The sequence below is a fragment of the Colius striatus genome, chromosome 3, assembly GCF_028858725.1.
Source record: "Colius striatus isolate bColStr4 chromosome 3, bColStr4.1.hap1, whole genome shotgun sequence".
NCBI lineage: Eukaryota > Metazoa > Chordata > Aves > Coliiformes > Coliidae > Colius > Colius striatus.
This window is the reverse complement of record NC_084761.1, coordinates 9,719,252-9,744,771: the sequence shown is the minus strand read 5'-3', so window position 1 is coordinate 9,744,771 and position 25,520 is coordinate 9,719,252. Positions and strand designations below refer to the sequence as shown.

Here is a 25,520-nt window from a genome sequence, read left to right as displayed (position 1 = left end):
GCTGAATCAGCTGGTTCATTTGTACTGCCACAACACAAGAGACTAAAGATGGGACATGCACATGCACCTGCACAGAGAAGCCATAAAGCCCTGATATTTTATGTTCTACTCCTTAAAACAGGCTATATAAATAGTCTGTGTGAACACAGAACTCTTAAGGGAAATGAGATAATGAGAGACAAAGCAATATTCCCCAGATCACACAGGAAATCTGTGGAGCTGCCAGGTATTAGCTTTGGAAATCCAAAACAAATGCAAGAGTTGAGATCTTTCTCTTCTCAACCTATTCTCAGCTCCGGAGACATGGTCACAAGGGTGGGAATCCCACACTTCCCAGAAACTAGGATTTGTTCTGATGCTGGACTAATATGGGGAAAAGTTTGAGCTCCAAACTTTGACTCAGTGCTGTAGGATCTGCAGTAGGCATACTCCTTTCTACTTACCAGTCCCACAAAAGTTACCAGAAGAGGCTGGCTTTGATGTTTTCTGTCCTGTAACTCCCAAGCCGTCCCAACGTCCTTCAGTTCCACCCTTACTGTGTCCCAGGTCTGCTTTCTCTCAGGCAAGGTTTATAGTAAACACATATGCTGACTTCTTGCCAAGCAGTATCAAGAGATCCTCAGGAGCTGACCAAAGTACAGAGGGCAAGTACCCAGCATGGCAACAAAACAAAGACCTAGAAATCCAGCACTCTTGTGCCCTCCTCCCAGCCGCATTGCACAAGAAAGCAGCATAAAGAGAGTGAGGCAGGACACAGGAACAGAGGTTCCAGCTTCTCTGTGGTTTTTGGGAAGGGACACAAGACAATGTCTGAAAACAAAGCAAATAGCACACAGCAATGTGCCTGCTCTCTTGTGGATGCAAGCTCTGCTGCTTGCCCAGCTGAGTTACGTAATCTGCATGTGCAAGGAACACCTAATCTCAATGCTCAATTGAATGTGTTCTTCTGCTGTAGTCTGTGGCATCTCCCCATCCACATTAAACTGATCTAAATATCACACAAATGCCTATCATCATAGGGAATATAGAGCATTTGCCACCAGTAGAAGGTAGACCTTACATCACTGTTGCCTGCATGGGAGAGTTTTAGTGTTCACACTCTACATTAGCTGAATACAAGTCCTTGTGTTGACTTTCAGTGCAGAATATTGTTGCTTAAAAAATCCCAAGCATTTTAACAAATATAATCATCATCATAGGGAGAATAAATGTTGTACACTTATGAACACAAATGCTAAAAGCACTGCTACACACCCACTGCAAACTGTAACCAGTTGAAGTCATCTACTAGCTTACTTTAGTCTTCCCAGGGACAGCAACTGTATGTATGCAGTAAGGCACATCTATTTAATTTATCTTCAAAACACTTTTATAAACCTTTCCAATTTTCTCTCATAGGAATGGTTTTCACAGGACATTGCTCTGTCCCATATTTATCCATGTAAGAACAGTCTTCAGATCCCTCAAATAGTATGGTGAATATCATTCATGTTTAGCCTTTCCCAGGCCAGAGAGGCAGAAATACCTAACAATATGCTCCAGCTCAAGGGTAAAATACAGTGCACTAGCCCATATCAGCAACTGATCATATTTCTGCAAAGAAGTATTAAACTGTTCTTCATTTTCACTGTTAAAATAATAGGTTTGAATACAGCAGACATCATAGGCAGGGATAAAGATGACCATGTATCTTGAAGGCTAATGATGCACTGGAAGATCGTGCCTAGGGTAGCTCTGGTACTTCCATTTATGACAATATTTATAGCCAGATTAAACAAATAGCTGTTAAGACTGGTTTAGATTTCGTTAAACTTGCCTTTGGACAGACCAAAACCCAAATCCTTTACAGTTTTAGTTCTGTAAGGCTTTAACTTGGCTAGTAGTGTATTTTGAGAAACATGAAATGAGCACAGAGCTCATGCTAATGCCACTTTCTCCTGCTTATCAGAAGAATTCAGGAAAAGACCCAGATCCCAGTGTATGTTTTGCTCCCCAAATTTCTAAGAATGCCTGCTCTAGTCCTTCCCAGTGAAAAGTTTTCAGTTCCTAGATAAACATGGGGATAACCTGAGGACAAGCATACAAATGGTGCAGACCTTGCAATGCTGCTTTATGTGCTAAGTGCACTCTCATTTATGAAAAAAGTGATGTTTAAATTTTCTAGGAGAACAATTCTATATACAATGAGGCACTGAGTCAGCTGTAGGATTCCTGCAGCCTGTTACTGGCAATCTATGCTGAGATAATGACATATAATAGGTAAGACGAGGGTTATTCTTGGATACAAACATTTCCTTTTCAAGGCACAAAAGCTGAAGGTGATGTTATTGAAAAAAAACAGAAATTGCTGCCTAGATATATATATATATTTCTAGAAAGCTTGAGGGCCTGACTGGTCTTATATCACTTATATACACCAGACAGTCAGCTTAGTTACAGACCAAACAATTCAAAGCATACTCACTCCTGTATTAACTGATTTTAGCATACAGCCTTCTCCTCACCAAAGGAGGCGAATGCAAACAGTTCAAAACCATCCTGAATAGGTATTTTTACAACTAAGCTTCCTACAGGCACCTAGTGCAGTGTGAAAGAGAGTGGAACATGGGTTCCTCACTCCTGTAGGCTTCAACAGAAATCTGTGTCAGTCTTTTAGAAGTAAATCTTCTGAAGAAAGTTACTGAAATGGTTTGCAAACTATGCATATAAAAACGAATAGGACAGTGGAAACACTTTTCCAGACAGGTAAAAAAGTCACTAAATAATGTTCTAGTTGCCTGATGCAAAGACTTACTGATTAGCATGGGTCCATCATGTAGGTGTGTCTTACACAGGTTTATTTAATTAAATGCTCTGAGTAAGGATCCAAACTGTAGAATAATCCTTGATATTTGCATAGCAGAAGATCTCAGGTGAACTGCAAACTGCAGTTGTTGACAAGCACAGCACAGCAGCATAGGAGATTGTGAGCTGTATCTCACTGCAGAAGAGAATTCAAGGTCACACAAGAAAGTCTGCAACTGCAGCACAATTAACATCACTCCACCCCAATATGTTGAACGTGAATCCATCCTTCATCTCAAGAGTTCTCTACAGAGAAAATTATACATCTGTAGTGAAATGGTAAAAGCACTCTGCACAGAAGATGAAAAGTGGGATTGTCAAATGACTTTCTGACCATGCCAGAGAGTAACGGAGAGGAAATGAGTATTTAGCATGACAACAGGCATATTCACAATCACTGCAGCAATCACTAAATCATCAAGGTAGACTGCAGAATGGAACTGGAGGCCACCAGCACTTAACTTAAGGAGGAGGAACTCATCATGCTTTTGTGTATACTCACTTCAAGAATGCTTTAAGGTCATTAAACACATTCATGTATCAGCAAAAATCTTCTCTGTCCACATTTCAATATATTTTAGTTCCGTAAGCTGTGCTATGAAAGACAAGTAGCAACTTACTCAGGTCATGGATGTGCTCAAGAGAGTCTCTCAAAGTACAAGATTTCTGGTTCTCTTCCCACTTTAGCCATAATCATTTAGCGTGGATTAGGCCAGAATATACTCTGATGCTCTAAGATAACATATACTGATACCCACCTTGCTCTTGACTCTTATGCAGTCACATTAAAACTTCTTCAGAGATGTAGGACTGGTTTCTCACAAAATGTTTTATGTTGCCTAGAACAACTCTGTTGACAGCTTGAGCTGTAAAATATCAGGATTTTTGACAGTGAGGTTTGAAATCTGTATCCACTTTCAATTTGTCAAGCCTCACTTTCCATGTGCATATGTTCTCATGTAAACCTAGTTCAATGACTGCCCATGGAGAACAGTAATTTGAGTTGCTGATATCTGAGACAGGTAAAATACAAAAATGCATTTAAATCCTCAAATATGTAGCCTTTCTTATAGCTCATGAAATGGGAAAAGTGGCAATCCTTTCATACCCAATTCCCTTCCTTTGGGGAATGAGAGTATGTACATGACCTTTAAAGGCAGGCATTCTGAGAACAGCTCCTCAAATCAGGGAAACTTTAGTTGTCAAGGTGCTGAAAAATGCAATGTTGTTCATCAGTGCAGGTCCTTCTGCTCACAAAGACAACATGCCAATACTGTGTGAGCAAAGTGGCTGCAGAAATGGTGCTACAGTCTCTTCCCTGCAACAGATTTTAAAAGGGAATTGGTTGCAGCTCAATTGTTATCAAAAAGAAAAGAGTGAAAATTCAAGAGGACACGGCCTGGGTGTTTTTAACTCTCCTAGTTTTGTGGCCCTTTATAATTCTTCCCATACCTGAGCCAAAGAGCTTTAGTTGTTCTCAGATGATGGATAATTTGCTTCCAAGATCTTCTGTACCCATGATCAAATGGTGGCAATTTGTTAGGATGCTTCTTTGGAGGTTCACATCTGTTTTGAAAAGGACATTTCACAAAGCAGCAATGACACAGATTAGGGGGAAATTCGTTGATATGAGAAAAACCCTGAAATTCCCAATAAACCCTTATATTATCCTTCTATTTGTTTACAACACAACTAAAACTACTGCCAATGAAGGCATTCACTTGTCATTAATACAATGCTGCTCCTGAGCTGATGTTGCTTGAAGAGCCTGTCACTTCTGGCAGTTGTGGCACAATACATGGGGTTTACATGGGTGTTCCACTACCCACACTTGTCTTCTCTGGTGACACTGCCCCCCACTGTTACCTCTTATCTGTGTCTGCCCTCATTCTCTGCTGGTACTCAGCTTTCCTTGACTCTGGAGCCTGCGCTGCTGTCTTAGCCTCAGCAGCTGCTTCTTTACCCCAAGGCCTGAAGCAATCGGTATCAATAAAAATTGAAAACAGAGGAAGTGAAACAAAACTCAAGAAAAAGCTCCAAATGAAAGGAGTGATGATTTCCTGCAACACTCTAGTGAATTGATAATAAAGCACCTGGGAGGCAAACAGAATGAGTGGAATGAAAAGGAACTGATGGAAAGCTGAAGAGGAGTTTAATCACTCGGGAAAGCAGAGGAAAGGTGTATGATGGATGCTTCCACATGCTTTCTGGGTAGTCAAGGAAACAGTTTTTGTCTGTCTGATGAAGAAGACTGTTCACTCAGTGAACTTTGGTCTCACAGTTATCAGGTTAGTGGTACTCAAATTTCTCTTGGTCTCTGAGTGCAGTGGTTACTTTTTATGGGATAGAGTCATGCACTTCTACCAGCTCCAGCCAGGAGCTACTAACTCTACCAACTCTCATTATCTAGTGATGCTAGTTACCTGCAAAGTAACTATGCTAGTTACCTGCAAATCTGCCTATGAAGGACATTCAGTGGTGAGGGATCATTCTTAAAATATCTGTTTGGAATTTAAATATCTCAGAGGGAAAACAGATCCTAAAAACCCCCAGACATCTACATGTGTGTCTAACCTCCATAAAGCTTGTTATTCCCTGTATATTTATTTGGGAAGCCTCTAAGTGGCTTCAGCTTCTGTGCCTGGGTTTCACCAACAATTTCTTCTGCTCCTTCCCAAGAGAGTCCCATGTCACTGTGCCATAGGCATTTGATTTTAGAAATTCCCAGCTGTGGTAAAACAGCTGTGCAACCATAGTCATTATATTGAAATTGCCTCTGGTGTAGAACATTACCTTGGAATTAGCTAGAAGGTGCTGGATCCCCAATTGCTATGCAGCTTCTTGCTCCTTATTGCAACAGAACTCTGTCCAGAGCCATACACCCTTCCTCTTACAAAGCCCAAGAACTCAGCCTGACTTGTGGGCCAACTCTGCCACATGCAGTCACTGTGTATCAGCACTCTTACATTGCACAGCAAGTACCCCATGTTGTATCTAATAGTTCACCTATCTCTGCAACCATTTTAAGCAAGGATATTTCATAAAGGCTCAAAGTCCCTAGAAGCAGCAGTATTTTTATAAGGTAGACATGCTATTTCTTGACAGGTCAGACCTTCTAATAGATATCAGTTCTCTGCAGTTACCTCTAAAGTATATCAAGGTACAGCTGGAGATATTACTCCTTTTTTTCTTTCTTTCTTTTTTGGTGCTAGGAGATAACACATTCCAAACCTGTTGAGGAAGAGGTTTATAACATCTTTTTTACAATTTGGAAACAGGAAATTGATAAGATCTTTTTGCAAATATCTCTAAAATTGACATAAATTTCTTTGATAAACAGTAATTATACAGGCAATTAGAACACAATTTGCTTTGGATTGACGCTTTAAGGTTCATTTATTTTGTTTAGAGAAGCACCTTCTATTAATCACCATGGTATCTGAGTACCCTCTAAATAGGCACTGTTTTGTTCTACTAAAAAGAATCCCCTCTTTGGCATGATAGCAGCTGGAGCAGCTGTTCCAGTGTTGGGCTGTGAGCCTAAGTCAAGATGGATTTGTATGTGCAGGATTTGGAAGAGCCTGTGGTGTTAATATTTTGACAAAATATGATTACTTAATGCTACTTTTCACACTTCTCTCTGTAGCAGTTAGGTGGAAGAAAATGATTGATAGTTGGAATTTGGAGCAAGGATAATAATGAATAATGCAAAAAATGTAACTCACCACTGGGTTAGATTAGTGGTTTTATCTTTCCTTTATTAGAATTCATACAGACATTTCATTCACTTTTTGTTATAATTATGTTTGGCAACACCTTCACCAGGTAGGCTGTAGAGAAGTACATTTGTCATTTTGTGAAAGAACAAAAGAGAATGGCACTGTTAGATTTATGCTTTAGTGCATCTGTGTGTTCATGCTTGTTTAAGTGTATATCTGAAAGTGTGTATATACACACACGAGAACATATGCAAATGGGTGAATCCAAGATTAACTGCATGTTTAAATCTGTTCCTGTTTGAAAAGTATATTGATGAAACTGGGGTTTTTTTTGTGCATACTCTAAATAAAAAGGCATTGCTCTTTATAATAAATAAATGTAACAAGGTATCTCCATTTTATCACAAGAAAGTCAGTCATCTCCTTTTCAACCCAAGCTGCAAAACTGTCAAGCTCCAGGCCTTTACCTCTTCTGCAATTTTGAATACAGAGCAGCTGATGTGTGACTAGTTCCATTCTCTTGTCTTTTTTTCATGTTAATATAACTTGCAGCTCCAGGGCCCAGAGTAGGATGGCTGTTGTCCAGACACAAAACTGGCATTTCAGTTGGAGAAGGGCTGTAACATAGCACTGCTTGCAGAAATACATTGCTAGGCTGTAGAACCATACTGTATTGCTTTTCTTCCCTCCTCCATATCTTATCTGGAAAAGTAGTTTTTGCATTACAAAGGTTTGTCTCAGTGAAGTACTTATAAAAAAGATATCTTATCAAAGAGTCCTAATGGGAGCAACACCTAACTCTACCCTTGAGCTCTCTTTAACTCATACTCAGCATAGTCAGTCAGCCAAACTACTTTTTAATTTGATATCACTCCTTCCCAACTGAGCTGACTGCAATCTTACTAGTTGTTCTCTGTGACTGGTCCAAGAACAGGTGGAGTAGTGAATAATTAGCACCAATACAAAGTAGCAATAAGAAAAAGAGAGGAACGATGCCATGCACCAGTACAGGCTGGGAGTTGACCTGCTGGAAAGCAACTCTGTGAAGAGTGACCTGAGAGCACTGGTTGACAGCAAACTAACTATGAGCCAGCAATATGCCCTCGTGGCCAAGATGCCCAATGGCATCCTGGGATGCATCAAGAAGAGTGTGGCCAGCAGGTCAAGGGAGGTTCTACTCCCTCTGTATTATGCCCTGGCAAGGCTCCATCTGGACTCCTGTGTCCAGTTCTGGTCTCCCCAGCTCAAGAGGAACAGAAAACTTCTGGAGAGAGTCCAGCACAGGGTCATCAAGATGATCAGGGGACTGGAGCATCTTCCATATGAGGAAAGGCTGCAGGAACTGGGGCTGTTTAGTCTGGAGAAGAGGAGACTGAGGGGGGAATCTTATTAATATTTACAAATATCTAAACAGTGGATGTCAGGAGGTTGGGACATCCCTTTTCTCTGTTGTCTCAAGTGACAGGACAAGGGGTAATGGAAAAAAGCTGGAACACAAAAAAATTCCACTTAAACATAAGGAAAAACCATTTCAGTGTGAGGGTAATGAAGCCCTGGCACAGGCTGCCCAGGAAGAGTGTGGAGTCTCCTTCTCTGAAGGTCTTCAAAACCCACCTGGACATGTTCCTGTGTGATCTGATCTAGGTGAACCTATTTTTAGCAGGGAGGTTGGACTAGATGATCTCTAAAGGTCCCTTCCAACCCTACCATTCTATAATTCTATGAAACATAATTTCTCATTTATTTAAAGTCATAGAAGACCTTATTCAACCCCTCCAGCTACTGATTGACACAATAATCGCCACTAGAAATCTTCATGTTGTGATCTATGTAACCTGTTTTCTTTTGGTTGACCCTTTCCAGATGTTTCTTTACCTCGATCGTCTCAGAATTTGTCTGAAGAATTTGCTGAGGCTGCACGACAGCTTAAAAAAGAAGCTCCAAGAATCCAGTTTGGCAAAATTGATGTCACATACCAACCTGATTTGAGAAAAGAATTTAATATTCATGAGTTTCCTACTGTGAAATTTTTTGTGGATGGCAGCAGGGAAGATCCCATTGACTGCAAAGGTAAACTGTTTCGTGTGCTGATATCATGATATGTAATGACAGGATGTACCTATCTATTATTTTGCTAAGAAGAAAAACACAGTTGCTCAGATAAAGAATATGCAACATGGCATCATGTTTTGAGTATACAATTGACTCTGTAGCAATACCAGAACTTGGATTTGAATTAATCTCCCAAGAATATAACTGAATATGCTTCTCTTTTAGTTCACACAGACCACTTAATTCCTGGCACAATTCCAAGTACAGAAAATCACCCCAACTTACTCCCATTTAAAATTTGGTCCTGAACCTGCTCTGTTTACACTTACAGTTCACTGCAGTTCCCGTGGGAAGTGTGCCTACAGAAGGAGGCTGGAGCAATGCTCTCTGCATCTAACAATGAATTGTGAATTCACTGGGTTCCTTAATACACAGGGATGCTTCCTAAGTCAAGCAAAACAATTTTGCCTGTTGCCATCAGAGGGAGCTCATATGTGGCTCAGAAAAAAAACCCATGGAATAATTTGAAATCCTTTATGGAAAGTTATTAAGCAAAGATAACAATATTGGAATAGGACTGACTTGAGAAATCCTGGAAAATCCAGGCCTTAGAATTTTCTTTCACTGGAAATATATACATGAAAGATATTTTTTTTTGCCTAAAACAATCAATTTTACATAGTTGACAAAAATTGCATGAGTTGGCCAAGCATCTATTAGTGTATTCTAAGCAGATACAGTTGAGTAGCAAGTTTAATACAAGCAACAACAACAAAAAGAACCTAAAGTTTACCTCCTGAGCCTGTGTATAACCGAGTGCTCTGATTTCTCTAACTGCTGAGCTCCCTGTGGCTGCTGCTGAAAGCTGATCTTCAATATTTTTAGTAACTTGCTCCTCCTTGCTATTGAATTTCTTACCAAGTCCCCATCATCTAGACTTGTGCAAACAGCAGCTTCTGCACAAATACCACTGAAAGCGTGATTTGCCATACTGAACTTTTATTAGAGGTGCTGATACACGAGAGCGAAAGCACTTACCTTCAGTCCCTGATGAAATCTATAGCATCGATGAGAAAACTGCTTCTAAACTGGTAAGCTCATTTGGCAGGTGTGCTTGTGAGAACCAGGGGATACAGACAACACATAGTTATCCTTCAGCTAACACACACTTACTAGGCAAGATGCAAGAAGTTAGCAAACTGGCTTCTGTTCTGCAATTTGTGTAAGACAGCATCAACCATTCAAAGCACATGTACCACCAATAATAAATTACATTTTGTTCACTGGTAAATGCTTATATACAGCCAGTTGTGAAATCTCACCTGATTCCTAAACAGCTAAGAATTGGCAACTGAAAATACACAGTGTCCACCCAATGAATCTCGTACAGAACTTGGTATATACTTCACACCACAAAAGAAACTTGCAGACCTTGCTTAGATCAAGAAATTAACTCAAATGTTTTACAAAAGAGGGATTTTTTTGACTGGTTATCCTGGTAATGGACACAGCATGAAAGCCAAATCCTAGGCTCTGTAAAATCACCATTTATAACTACAAGGCCAGAATTTGTCCAGTAGGAAAAAGCTACATAGACTGCTTAAAGCAACTCAATAGAAAGATTAACCACGTGAAAAAAAACCATGCTGAGGGGTTATATCTCTGACATAAGCTTCAAGACCTCAATTCTGTCTTTAGACAGCAGAAGTCAAGCACTTTGTGGCCACTAGATACTGCTCTGTGCTTTGCTCTGCAGTCAATACACTCCAGAGCAGATGCCTGCCTGCTTCACCTTAGAAAAACCCAGTATTTCAAACTAGTTGCAGTGCAGGCTGCTGCAAAATGACTTGATGGCAGTAAAATGGTCTGACTCAATTTTGATCTTGTCATATTGCTAAAATGCACAGAACCAGGACTTGCATCTTTGATAATCCACTTGTACTGTACATCTTGACTCTAGAACTTCACAGCACACAGACTTTTTCTTTTTCATATATAATTTTCATTAACCCTTCGCTGGACTCTTGCTCTGGTCAAACAAGGATGTTGTACTGACAGAGATGAAAGGGCTACTTTACAGATGAGATTTTAATCTCCTGAGCCTCAGTTTGAGGCTCCAGTTCCTCTGAAAACATCATAGCTAGGAAATGTATTTTTAAAGCACATTCAAGAATCCTAAATCACCTGAAAGCTGACTGACTGTAATCTCAGTAAAACTGGCAGCAGTAATTTGGAACCCAAAAGATAGAACAATCCAGAATTAAAGGACAATTTTGACACTTTAGCTTTGTTTTTTATGTCTGAAGTGAACAGTGAAGCTACAGCACCACAGAGGAATTTTAACATGTCTCTGTGCCTATCAGATCCTTTCTGCAGCACCAGAGGAACAATTTTGACACCTAATTTAATTGAAAAGACAGTTCAATAAAATCTGCAATTGGTTTGAAGTCATTTTGGATTAAATCTTGGGTCGATAGCTCTTTATAGCTTACTGTGATTTTAGGACACATGAAATCTTGCAGAACAGGTTTTCTACTTGTCTGAATTTCCTCATCTCTACTCTCCACTTGTGCTTAAGCAGTTAGTTGGACATACAGCTACCTGCAGAGGTCCCAGAAAACACAGTACTGATACATCGTTGATCTTCTAGATCTCCAGCAATGGTTCAAATGTTGAGTAGAACCTGAGGTGGAATTTGGATGACCTGAGGCCACTTTGAATTAGCTTTGACCTCAGTCCTAAGGAGGCCACTTGTGTTTGACACGCTTCTGCATCTCCATTGACTCTATCCTGACTGCACAGAAATTTCTGTCATTCATTTTAATGGTCTTTTTAATGCTCTTTTCCTTCCACAGGAGTCAGACAGGCCTCAGCCTTTATTACGTGGGTAAAAAGAAGAACAGGACCTAGCACTGTTTTAATCAATTCTACTGATCAGGCTGAAGCAATCATAAATGCTGATGATTTGGCAGTGATTGGCTTTTTTAAGGTAATTTGCTAGAAAGCACAAAAGGCTGGTTTCTGTTCTAACTTTGGGATATGCTGTTTACTATTGTTGTCAAATCCCATTCATCCTTTAGACCTAGAACTTGCCTGAAAGACCCATGCCCCCAGTTCTCTCTGCTTTTCCCCCTGTTTTCTAAATTGAATTTTTTCTATCTACTTTCTCAGACTTTTTAACAAGCAGCCCAGGCAGAGATAAGAACATGTCACAGCACTTTTCCTGACTAGGTACCCAAGCACAAAGACCTACCACTCTGGGAGCAACTTCTGAGAGCATGATGCTGCAGTAATGCTTGCACAGCACTTGTCACAGCTGACTTTCTTGTAACCTCAGAGAAAGGGCTTCTGCCAAACCACCCTAAATTTGATGGCTGGTAGGAAGAACACAGAACTATCAACCTATCTATCCTTACTTAACTCCATCCTTTTCTTTGGAGAGACTTAAACCATGGCTGTTGGGGGGTTATACTGCTACTGGTGTCTCCAGATGCAAACAGTTGTAATTGCTGCCTAGAGCTATAACTGATCTAAAAGTCTAAGGTTACCTGATCACTGCATTTCTACTAAAGCACAGTGTAAAACTGTAGACACAAATAGTTGCAGGTTGTTCTGGTAAAGGGATATTCCCTTTCTGCTTATGTCTGTTAAAAAAGCAGTAAATACCATTTAATGTACTGAAGTGATTTTTCTTCATCTTTCCATTTGATGATTTAAACCACTTCAGTGAAACTCAGGGGTACAAGGCACAGCTCCATGAATGCCATGCTAAATATGTTGTTTTAGCTCCTGCCAAGCTAAGAAATTTTCATGCATAGGAAGTCATACAATATTACACAGCATATGATTGAATACATATAATTATTTTTCAAGCAAATTCCTACCAGTTTCCTGAACAGAATAAGGTTCATAGGATTTGGAGCTGAATGATACAGAAAAATAGCCAAACATTTCAGAATGTATTTTAGCTGCAAAGGCATATGGTCAGAAGTCATTAAAATAGAAATAATTTTGTTTAGTGCTTTTTTCAACGTGTCCTTGAAATCTTTAATATCTGAAACATTCAATCAAGAATTTTCTCTAACTAACGATACTTTAATTTTGGTATCTCTCTCTCTCTCTCTCTCCAGTTGAAAGCACAGTGTCTGGACTCATACATGAACTGATAAGGTCTCAAATGTGCTGTCTACAGTAGGGAGTCCAAGTTTTACAGATGGGGAAAACAGGATTCATTACCAAAATGCCTCATAGTAACGGAACTGGTGTACACACACACAGCATAATAGGACAAACTGTGAAAATGCTCTGAGTGCCCAGAATTTTGCTTTGCAGCAATCTGCCTGCAGTCTTTTATGAAAGAAGGCAGTTTTCCAGTGCTGGGCCAGATTAAAAGCCCTTGCTATCACAGTGATGCTGGAGAGTTCCTTGACCCATACTGATAGCTGATATTGGCTACAGATGTCTTTGACTGAACTCTGTGATTTCACTCAGGGGCTGAAATGACAATAGATGAGCATGAGCTAGGGCATGTCAGAAATGTTAAGGGTGGAAGCCAACAAAACAGTGTCCAAGTAAATAAAAAGCTGTATTTGGCCTTCTATTAGTCACAGATTGTTCACAAATGTGACTGCCAGAATGTATTGGGAGGTCTCAGCATATAAATTACTATTCATTTAGCATGAAATAATTGTCTGATTAAATCAAATCTGAAAGTGCTGTTGCCTTTCATCATGCTTATTTATTATTAGTTTGAGGGTGGACAGCACAGTGACTATTTGACAGATGTAGGAGTCAAGGTCCCTGCCTTGAAGAGCACTCAGTTAAAGCACCAAACAGAGCAGTCAGGTGCTCTTGAAGAGAGCCCTCCCCTCTAATCCATCACATACTTCCATCTGTGCAGATGAGCTGTGGCAGGGTAGCAGCTGCTGGCCTGATCCTTCCCCATCTGCAGAAATCTTTGCAGAGTGTGGAAATGCCAGAGGAGTGCAGGACAGATAAGATTAGTGCAGGGAGGACATAGTGGACCAAAGATGATAAGGGAACTGGAGCATTTATCTTATGAGGAAAGGCTGTGAAAACTGAGGCTGTTGAGTTTGGAGAAGAGAAGACTGAGGGAGACCCTATCAACACTTATAAATACCTAAAGGGTGGATGTTGAGAACCTGCTTTAGCAGAGTGCTGGACTGGGTGATCTCTAGAGGTCCCTTCTAACTGCTACTATTCTGTGATTCTGGGATACACCTTCCATACTAACCCAGGCCAGCTGACACTGGCTCTAAAGGTGAACACACCAGGGATGTCACAGCACTCTTAGGATCTGCCCTATTGTGAAGATCTCTCCTTGGAGGTACTCATGGCAAGCTATGCTCACTTAACAATCACACAATCTACCTCACAAGCCTTTGGAGACCTGCCTAACCTGTACCTCTCCATCCTACACATCCTGGCAGGACACAGGACACAGTCTTAACAAATACTATTTCTTGGACTAGGAACTTCACAACAACAGTGTGGATGTATTCTGTGAGACAGCAAGAGATGTGCCAGAGATGTCTTTTGGGATGACAGACAGCGAGGACGTCCATGCTAACTATGGCATCCAAAAGAACAGTCTTGTTGTGTTTAAGAAGGTAAGAGTACAAAAGCCTAGCAGGCAAGGTGCAGTGAGCTACCACGACAGCTTTGGGCTATGGAAAGGCAATTTAGGATTTTTTCAGGTTAAGTAATTTCCTAGTTGAAATTCAAACAGTGTAACACACAATTATCACATTTACTGACAAGAGAGAAGAGGCAAACAGCAACCTTGGGACAACTGATATTTAGACAGATTGCTGTCTGTCTATATTCAGGTTCTTAACTTATGCTTAAGGAGCTGGAAAGAATAGCTTTATTTTCCAAGCCACATTCTAATCAACACATGCTGCTAGGTTCAGAGGGTTTTGCAGACTTTTACCTCTTTTCCTTCATGTTGCTTTTGGCTAGGAATCTAACATTCTTCCAATATATAACAGAAGAAATGGCCAACAACAAGTATCACTAATGTTTAGGCTATGAAGTAGTCAGACCAAGGATGTGCTGAGTGAGTGTACATCACAGATAGTGTGTATAGACATAGAAAAGATCTTTCTGTATGTTAAGATTACTGAGCAAATCAAAACTGTCAGCTGTACCTTGACTTTTAGCTAGAATCTTGTTCTGTAATCTACCTGCAATGTTTATTTTAAAGGTTAGGGAATTTTGGTTACTAAGGAAAGAACAAAGCTGAGAGCAAAATTTTAGGGTCAAGACAGTCTCTTTACTTCTATATAGTTGAAAAAGCCAATAATCTCACAAACTTCACCATTTGTCCAAGGGAAAGCCTGTGCATAATGAAGTACTTGAAGATGGCAGACAGAACAAACTGGATCTAACGAGGCTAATCAAAACCTTTACCTTGGATTTAGTCACTGAATATAATCTTGAGGTATGTATATGTCACTGTAGTAACAAAAGCCAAGGGAGAAACACAGGAATGCATGCAGACAGAGACCTAGGGAGCTAATCTGCTCCTTAAGGTTCGAGAATTTTGTTTCCTTGATTGACTAGGAGAGCCCTAAACATGCCTGGAAACACCAGCAGATCCCAACAGGTAGCTCTTGGTCTAATCCAGACCAGAGGATGCAACCCTCTGCCAAGGTGTCATTTCTGAGAGAACACAGGGAATGGCTGAACAAACAATGAACTTGGCTGACCATGCAAATACCTTTTCCTCCTGTGGAGCCAATACAAAGGCCTGAGCTCCTTCTGCAGCAACTAGATGGGGTGGAAAGCTGAAGGGTCAGTCCCTAGTCTGGGCTCCAACCCTTCCACTCCCATGCAGCAACCAGGTCTTCTGGGCAAAGACAAGGAAAAAAGAAACCAACACTAATTGTTGCTAGTGCAGGTAGGAAGGGAAAGACATGGAATTCCCTGCTTGCCTGGGGGACTCCCCAGTGCCTCTGATCATGGGACAGTGTGAGAAAAAGGGCAACTCTGTGCAGGAAAGATGTGAACTTTTGATGCCACCCAGAAGTGAAGGAAGTACCCCATCCAGGTCTGTCTCCTGCAACTGGCCTGCTCTGGGTAACACTGCCTTTCAGCACATCTCTATCATTAATTCTTCAGTGTGCGTTATACAGGAGGTCAGACTGGAAGATCACAATGGTCCCTTCTGACTGTAAAAATCTATGAATAACAATGAGGTTTTTCCTGGAACAGAGAAAACACTCAGCAGCTGCTGATTCTTCTCACTCTGTCTTCTTTCAAACAATGAAAGGAAACCCAACGGTCATGGAAGTGACTGGGAGCTGAGTCTTAAAAAGTGAAATTCGCAACAGCAGAACCGAATGATACTGATATGCTGAGCTTCTGATTCACTGTTCTACTTACAAAGAGTGGAACAGATGTTGAGTCTTTTGTTTTCTAGACATCTGTGAAGATTTTTGATGTCCCTGTTGAAAATCACATCCTGCTGTTCACCCCAACGAACTCGAATACATTCAATACAATTTATGAAAACTACAGATCTGCTGCTGTGGAATTTAGAGGAAAGGTTTGTAATGCTGAATCCTGCTTTACAAGTATGAATTCCATGGAAAAAACTCTCACCAAAGTTACTGGTAAAAGTACACTGCTGATAGTCCATCTTCTAAGTCTACCAAACCATTTAAAAACAGTTTCCATAGGCATTCTTTGAATTTGTCAAAGATACAAGCTGAAAAACAAACTTCACTTGAAAATGATTATTTAAAATGCAAGGATTACACAAAACAACACTAACTCCAGCTGCTCCAAATAAAGCTGTTTCTGACTTCACAAATACTGCTTTCTAGGAGCAGCCTCCAACCAAAGACAGGTTTAGCAAAGTCCTGGCAATTTCTGCCACTGACAGAAAATGCCACGGGGAGCTTAAGAATAATGCCTGAACCAAATCTGGAACGAGCTACAAACCCTGAGAAGCACCACCAGACATCTGCATAGCCTTGCTTGCAACACAAGTGTTTGCATATATATAAACAGATAGAGGCAGTCATACACAGTACTTCAGTTTTCTGTTGTCAATCACTGTGCTACTCGTGCTCCAAGTACATGAGACACTGAAGAACGGCAGGTCATCTTGTAATACACAGTAGTATTGGTAAGGACATACTGATTACAAGTATCTCAGCTCTTTTGTCCTGTTAAGATTTATTAGGAAAGGCAGTATGAGCTTTGATGGGTAATTTAGAAGTGTTTGTAAAACAGGTGATTGCCAACTGTGAAAGGACAGAGGGAAAAGCTCTGTTCCTTTTGACTGCTTTAGCAGTTGTTGTATGATAAAGTCCACAGAGCTGCTGGTTGTCAGGCTGAGACCAGAAAATGCTTCTATATAATTCCTTGCATTTAATATTAGATCCCAACCCACTGCAAAGTTTCACAGTCTGTTTCTCTAAAACAGCTAAATCAAAGCTGTAAAACTCAACGAGATGCACGACTCTCTATTATCAGATCATATTTGTCTTGGTGGATACCAATGAAACACGGAATGGACGAATTTTTGAGTATTTTCTCATCAGGGACATTGATGTTCCTGCTGTGAGGATCCTAAATCTGACAAGCCATGCAAAGTACAAAATGCCTGCAGATGAGGTGACTGTGGAGAACCTAAAAGAATTTTGCCAGAGCTACCTAAATGGAAAAGCAAAGGTAAGTCCAATACTAATGAGATGCCTCTCTAGAACCACCTAGAACACTAACAAATTTGCAAAACATACCTTTTTTGATTAGTGTGCTGTTCCAGTCATCTGTTAATTTACTCTTGCTTTGGTACATTCATCTACAGTTGTTGACAGAACATTCCTCTGCATTTAACAGTTGGAGTTCAAAGTTGGAGTACAAAGTTCTCCAGTCTTACCATGTAAAAACTGGATAAATATTTTATGGCCCAATATTTTAGTTGATATCAGCTGCTGTATTTTTGTGGTTTAAAAAAAACTCATGTCTGCTGTTTCCAATGAAAATATTTGGCTCCCTTAGTTGAGGAGCTGCAAATAATGACTGCAATAGATTTCGAGGTTATAGAGAAGTCCAGTAAATACTAAACCAACCATTTTGGAGAAGAGTAAGCTTTGGTATTTGTTGTAAATGAGTTTAGCAGAGTGAATTTTCACAGGGAGGGTCATTCCCAAGGGTAAACACAGTATTTTTTGTCATAAGGAAGCATCACCCTCCACACACGTGGGAGAAATATATTAAAAAGTTCTGTTTATTCAGTGTTCTTCAGGGTGATTTGTTTCCATCACCAGGAGAAAAGACAAAGCAGTCAGTCTGACAGCAGGCAGAATTTAAGAGATTCAAATAACCCGTTCTGATTTCAATGTTGGAAGAGGGCAGAAGGACAGAAGATGTGGAGGTGTCACCTCTTCTCCACTAAGATCTGCTTGAGGAACAGCTTCTGTGAGGAATGTATGCCTTTCTACTACTGTGCTGTGGTAACAGAAAAGAAGTTGCCAGCTAATATACTGTAAATTATAGGAGTCATGTAGGCACTGTGGTTGGTGGTAAAGGCAGAGTCTACAGCAGCAATGCACACTTTCTCATGTGTTTTACATCACTTTTGAGAGCACAAAAGTGATAGGTAAGCTTTTCAGTAGTCCAGCTTCTGAATGCTAGGCAAAAAGGATTCAGGACAATGAATGTAAAAGTACCTCAAAGGGTCATTTTCAGGCAATCTACAATGGAGTCTGTACTCAAGAGAGGGACAAGCAATTCCGACTACCAACTCTGCATTGATGTGAGACCCTTGAGTTGAGTGCAGTTTCTCGATTCTCTTTCACAGCACTGTTTCTGTTTCTGCTTAGCCACATCTCTCCAGTGAAGAAATTCCAGAGGACTGGGACAAAGTGCCTGTCAAAGTGCTTGTTGGGAAGAATTTCAACAGAATCGTCTTCAATAAGACCATGACCGTGTTTGTTATGTTTTGTAAGTGTTATTGTTGTATGCAGATTTTAAGTTGCTTTAGCCTGATCCATTGGAAGTGAAAAGCAAAAGCTCATGCTCACACGTACCAAACTAATCTTTGCCCTTTACAAAAGCCAAGCTTAATTAATTTTTGTTATTCAATGAAAGCATTGAAGAAAAATTTGTCATATCTATGGAAACACCATAATGCTCTTGCTGACTTAGGGTTGCACTGAATAACACTGTATCTCTTAAGTAAATATTTGCCAAGGCCATATCAAATCTCAGTGTTGAAAGAAAAAAATGACACTAGAACGTTATGTTGTACAATGGAACATTACAGTGTGCTGTACAGTATGAGTCAGTCTGTCTTCCAAGGAGAGGGGGAGAGTTCAGAGAGGTTGTCTGGTTATAATGCTCTAGGATTAAATCCCAGAGAGTTGAGATTTAGCAAATTGTAACTCATTTTTTCCTCCTCTATCTGAAAGGGAAGTGGCTTTCCTGCTTGTCCCTTCCCAGCAAGAAACCATTGTCCCTGTACTAGAAACCCTGTCCCTGTACTAGCAAGAAGGAATTAGTTTGTGCCTTGGTTACCTCAGTAGAACATGCATCATTCACATAAGTGCAGACAACTGGCTATATTGTCCTGAATTCCAAAAACTCTTAAAGGTTCCTGTAATTCTGCTGGCTGGCTGCAGCCATCTCATTCATGCAAGTCATTCTTGCATTTCGTTATCATGAACTAACCGATCTAAGCAGGAATTGAACCAGCAGTGTAAGGCTGGTAAATTCAGGGAAGTGCATCAGAAATTTTAATTATATTTAAATTCTATTCTAGTCTAGTCTAGTCTATTTCTATCTCAACTGGTTATGAGCACTTTTCTCATGATTGAAGGATTGCAGTCATGTTGTACAATATATAAGGGGTCACTGGCTTCTCAGTAGTTTAACTTTTTGCTAACCTACATGACTGCAGTGCCCAGAGTCAAAACACCACCATACCTCAAATTCCAACTTTTAGTGGATAGCACATAGCATAGTTTATGAACACAGTTAATTTTAATATGCAGAAAGCTTTCTGTGCTTCTGGCAAGTATTTCACCATAGGAATGATGCAAGAATTACTTGGGTCGCATTGGTTATCTGGCACACGTCTCCAACAAAGTGGTAAGACTAGTGTTGTGTGGTTATAATATTCATAAGAGGCTAAACAGAACTAAAGCAGCACTGCTATCAGAAATTCATTAGTGAATAGCTAGTTATCAGTACATGAACACTCATGAAAATCACGAGGAGTGAATGATTTCAAATAGAGACTGACCACAACTGAAATCCAAACCCCTGTCAACTTTCAGGGCTAAATGGGTCCCAGTGATTGCACCAGCACATGTTTTTCTGCCAGGCTTTATCCTTCAGCTGTTATTTGTAAATTTGCAGATGCCCCTTGGTCCTATGACTGCAGAAAGCTCCTGCCAATCTGGGATAAGCTTGGAGAGCAATATGAAAGTCACAAAGACATAATCATTGCAAAGATAGATGTCACAGCAAACGACATCCTGACTGTTGGACTAGATCGCTATCCATTCTTCAGACTCTTTCCTGCTGGACCAGACTACCAGGTGAGATGCTGGTGGGGGAAAATGCAGATATAACTGCACACTGAGGTTAAGTGCACATGATATAACTTCACACGTGTTTCTGTGTGCATGTGTCAGTGAGAAAAGAGTCTTTTAAACAAAAAAGCTTTGGTCCTTGTCTACTCAACATTGGATCTGTTGCTGCAAGTTGAATTAGAGGAGAAACCCTGCTATCACCTTCTACATATGAGGCTGTGGCAAGAGCCCAGGTATCTTTTTAGACCTACAAGCCATTACAGTTTTACATTTTTCTTTTTAACAACATCCAATGTGCCTTTTGGGTTCTAGCAACAGGTCTCAACTCAGAGTGACCTCAGATATCTCCTAACCATTGCAGTGCCTTTCTACTTCAAACCATGACAAGAGACGTAGTGTCACAGAACTATTCTGTGCCAGTTGTTTCTGGAGCAGGTATGACTATAGCATCTAAAGTGCTGGTACTACCATTTAAACCCTCTATATTTTCACCAAACCCAAATCTCCAAACTTTCTTCCATATACTTTGGCCAGTAATTTCACTTCATTCCAGTATCACAGCCCCTATTGGGAATAAATATTTGTTGCCAAGACTAATGATCTTTACTAATGCTATGCAATGCATCATCTATGTTACACAATAATCAGAAAATGCTGCTGAAAGGGAAGGCAATGAAAAATATGAAATAGTTACATTCCTCCATCTCTGTAGATAATCTAATTAAAAAGAAAATATCTCTGAAGCACAAAAAAAAATTAAATTCTAAGATACTGTTATAATCAAGACATTACTAAGCTTTTCATTTTTCTTCTTAGTCCTAAACCTAAATTAAATTCTAAGACATTTGCCCATGTCCTCATTTAATCTTTGAGGGAAAGATTTTCCTCTCGGATGTGCATGCACATTCTTCTAATGAAGTGAACTGCAGTCCTGCACACTCGCACCATGTTTAGTCTTTATGCAGAAAAGCAGAAACCCATTAAATGCTCATAATAAATGTCAGTTTTAAAGAATATCACTAACAACTTTCATTAACTATTAAGGGGCTGTTTCATATTTATACATACCCTGAAATTAAAAAGTATTTCAAGTCCCAATTTCTTCTTTGTGCACCATATATTTATACTAGCTCCCTCAACCTCAGAGATTTTAACTTGCACTTGACTACCAGTGCAGGTGTCTGTAGTCTTTCAGACCTAAGTGTTCTGGCTTTCTTTCTTATGACACTATATGAACAGCTAACCACAGACATCTTTACTGACTACAAACAATCATAAATGGTCCAAGACACACTCAAGCCTTCACTAGAGAGTGACTGCAACAGCTCTTGATCATGTTCTACCCACTCAGTAGTTATACCAGGAATTATCCCACATATACTTGTCCTTTTCTAAAAGACAACCAAGGTCAGACTACATGATACAAAGGTAATAGCACAACTGCAAAAGCTCAGAGTATCTACTGTGTTTTTCACTGTATAGGTACTGCCCCAAAATCATGATCTCTATTCCTTTATTCTGGCCATGAAAAGAGTGATAGAAAGGGTTTGGAGCTGGAGAACTACTATATTCAGAATGAAGAAAAAGAAGAACAGAAAATATATACAGTCCAATACCTGATGCAACCTTGATCTCACATAGATATCATCCCTAACCTTCAATATTTTGCTAGTGTTAGAAAAACAAACACATGAACTTTCTAATTACCTCTACCAATCTTTTATTAAGAACTAAGGACAATTTGAACACTAAAGCAGGAGCAGTAAAAGGTCTAAAGATTATATAACTATCAGAAGACTGTAGAAAACACCTAAAAATGTACATGAAGTCTGAACCTGCTCCTGATAAACTAAGGCTGACATAACATGACCAAAAGGTGTTTCTAAAACTGAGTTACCATGTTCTCTGACCACTTCAGACACCCTTACACCTGAAGTTAATGGCAAGTCACTCACTTTCAGTGGATGCAAAACTAGATGCATGACATATAAGAAGCCATTTCAACTTAAATGCAGTTGAGTTGGAGCTAACAGACTTAGACTTATAGCTAGGTGTTTAAGCATGTGCCCAGTTTTCCAAAGCACTGAGTGTTTCTATTCTGGGGAACAGTTATAGCCAGAGCTGAGGGAGCAAGAGAGTGAACCTGATTAATTGCATGGAGAAGGGAGTGACCAGGCATCATTTGAGCTCCATCTGTGAAGCTGATGAACAAGTCATCCACTCCAAATTTAAGAGAAAAACATGCAGTCTTTCAGATGAATTTAAGGTGATTCTATTTGTTTCTATGGATGGGAGAAAAATAACATTTACACACTCTTATGCACTGATTACTCTAACGAGAAGTGTTGACACATATCCTCAGTAACCAGTGCAGGGACCAGGTGCTTCTCTGGCTTTACAAGTCTTCTGGCTGTGAGATATTGCTGTTTCAGCCATCATCAAAGTCAATAAAAATAATCTTATCTGACAATATTAATGGCCTCAGGAGGAATCAAATAAGAAACTCTAGCTTGCAAGCATTAAAAAAACCAACTTCAAGGCTGCCACATTTTTTTATTACAAGAGAACACCTTACTGAATGAAAATACTAAACCTTTGTGTACTTCTAGACAACTCATCAGAGAATGGAAGTGTTTTATCTACAGTGCTTTGAACTCAAATCAGGCATAAGAGTAACTAGTGTAAAGTAACATATAATTATTGGTTTCAGTGGAAGTAAGTAAGCTTAACTCAAATGAGAATAGACATCTACTCATTTCTAAATACATTCAGGTAATAGCAGACAATTCCCAATGTCATGCACACAAGCTTCTACAACTTCTTGTTAAAAGATTTGTGTCTTTTATGCTACCAGAGAGCAAAAGTATTGGGGGGGGTTAAGGGAAGGATATTAAGTACAGTATGGTGTCTAGACTGTATCAGAGAATTTGAAAGCTCTAGACTGAAAGTGCTTCTTCCATTAAACTTGGAAGAAATCCTTTACTAAACCCTCAACTTAAGGTGAAGTAGAAGAAAAATAGTGTTACTCTTCTCCCTCCTGTTCTTTCAAGCTAGTCAACAGCTGATACTTCCATGAAAATCTTTGGACAGCTTTGAGTATCATGGCTGGACACTTAAAAGACTCTGCTCTTCAAAACAACTTGCAAATGTTTAGTATAAACATACACAAGACACCAGAGACGGTAGTTAGTAGTTATCCTAGACTGATATTACACAATAATGGTTATGGTTTTTATACAAATCCCTTTCCTCACAGGGAAATACATCTATTTCTTTACACTTGAGTTTCAGATGATGCTGGAACCTTCTACACCTCCGCTCTCACTTTCTAAACTGAGCATGAAAGTCTTGAGTTTGGTCTGTCTAAAGAACTGAAATCCTCCAGCTGCTTGCACTGTTATTTCCAGCATTTTGTGTACAAAGTTAAAACACTTCACCTTAACACTCTTTTCAGGAGGTGGCCTATGCTGGAGAACATACCTTGGAGGCATTTTCTGAATTCTTAGAAGAACAAAGCAAGGCAAAAGCAGAACCAGGAGAGAAAGTAAGTCTTTGATGCAGGCACTATACTGATCTGCTGTGTAGTACAGGTACTGTCACACCTTGTGTAGGCATACCTGAACTGGCTATAGCCTAGCCACACAAATGGGCTTCAGCCACTGCTCATATCAATGCTTGGGTAATTCTTACGACCTCTTATCCGGTTTCAACTGAGTAGCTTAGCATCATCACTCTAGCTGCAGTCATATGCCACTGCCTACCATGCACACACCCACTCACATCCTTGTTTTCATCACACTAAAACCTCTTCTCTCATTGCTCATCTTATCACTGAGTCACATTAACACTCTGTTATCAAGAACTGCACAGCAGAAAGGAACCTGCATCATGACAGGTGCTAAACAAAACAGAAAATACAGCAAAAAGCTAGAAAAAAGAAGCACCAGCTAAGTTAGTTTCATCTACAGCTGGGGTGGTTCAAATATCCATCAACCACCTATCCTGCCACATTCAGTGAAGCTTCTCTTCTTCATAAAGCAACAGCACAATCTCTTGGCCATTGGTTATGATTATCATCTGATTCCTCAGCCCTTTTTCCTCCACTGTAAATCAGACCAGATAAACATTAGCTGTTCCAGATTAGTCTGTCATTTAATCCCAGACACTTCACTGCAAAAAGACGTCCTGTGAGCAAACAACGTGATCAGGCTCCACATAGACAGTTCATAGCAACAGAAGAAATGTGACATATAGATGGAGACACTGTGCACCCTGCATAAGAATCGTGGTCCCATTCTGCCTGGAAGTGAAGTAGATCCTCAGGGCAGCAACACATCATTAATGCCCTTTTCAACTAGTAGGGAAACTGTTGATGGATTCAGAAACTGCTTTGAGTTTTCAGACTTATTTCCACTAGAGGATTTGATTTGCTCCGGAATTTATGGCTCAAATACTTGGTTACATATAGAGGGAGATGACTAAACCAACACTGAGACACAGAAGTCTGCAGCAAAGGATCAGACATCCAGCTTTGCCCAGTCATTACACAAGTCTGTCTTCCAATACTTTAAGCCTACATTTAGCATCTCTGTTGCGTGTTCTTGAGTGATGTGTTTGAAGTAGATTTGTTGAATCCTAAGGTCTCTTTCATGCAATGTTAGAACTCTGTATGTTCTGTCAATTCTTCTTCATACTTTATTTCACATGAAAGAATAAGTTAAAAGACCAGTTCAGGAACCACCATTCAAAAACAAGCTCTGGTTAAAAAAGAGGTGTAAATAATTGACATTTGCTCATCTATTCAGATTCTTCACCCCTACCTGACACCCACCAGATTTTCTCAGAAGACTTCATTGTTAGACTATTTTCAGTAGGGTGCTTGATGTGAAGTCCCTTGTAGCAACTCTCCATCCTCACCTGAAGGCATTTGCAAACACAATCACTAAGGTAGTTTCTTTTGAGATTGCCTAGGAAAGACTGACTTATGCCTGTCAGCTCAACAAACACGGTTTTCCAAGTTCTTACTAAACCTTTACAAAAGGTTTCATTTAGGCTTTGCTATAAACCAATAGAAAGGTTTGAAAACAAAACACATTAACAGCTGCACTGCTTCTGACCTCATCACAACCCCTCAAGTTCCTTGGTCAAAAGCATGAATATCTGCATTTTGTACCATCTATACGGTTTTTTGAAAGGAAAGAATTGCTAGAGCAGTGAACATCAATAATAAACAGCTTTGCTCTTGCATTTCCTTTTGTAAAAGGATCCTTCAGGAGGAATCAAAGAGGATCTCAGCCAAAAAGAGACGGTAATAACAGAAAAAGAAGAACTGTAA

The 25,520-nt window shown here is 39.9% G+C and overlaps 1 protein-coding gene across 1 annotated transcript; it reads left to right on the top strand.

The window, feature by feature from the left end:
• The first annotated feature begins 2,802 nt into the window (after positions 1-2,802).
• On the top strand, positions 2,803-25,520 carry PDILT (protein disulfide isomerase like, testis expressed). Its single transcript, XM_061991998.1, has 10 exons — positions 2,803-2,815; positions 8,427-8,633; positions 11,471-11,604; positions 14,108-14,245; positions 16,060-16,185; positions 17,121-17,318; positions 18,473-18,593; positions 20,010-20,191; positions 23,643-23,729; positions 25,449-25,520. Exons 1-10 carry the CDS (start codon positions 2,803-2,805, stop codon positions 25,518-25,520), a joined length of 1,278 nt encoding a protein of 425 aa, XP_061847982.1.

Bases quoted from the DNA above. Each gene is read 5' to 3' on its own strand.
- PDILT (XM_061991998.1), top strand. The intron at 11,605-14,107 runs GTAATTTGCTAG...TTCTTGGACTAG, and splicing joins CAGTGATTGGCTTTTTTAAG to GAACTTCACAACAACAGTGT. The intron at 20,192-23,642 runs GTGAGATGCTGG...TCTTTTCAGGAG, and splicing joins CTGCTGGACCAGACTACCAG to GTGGCCTATGCTGGAGAACA.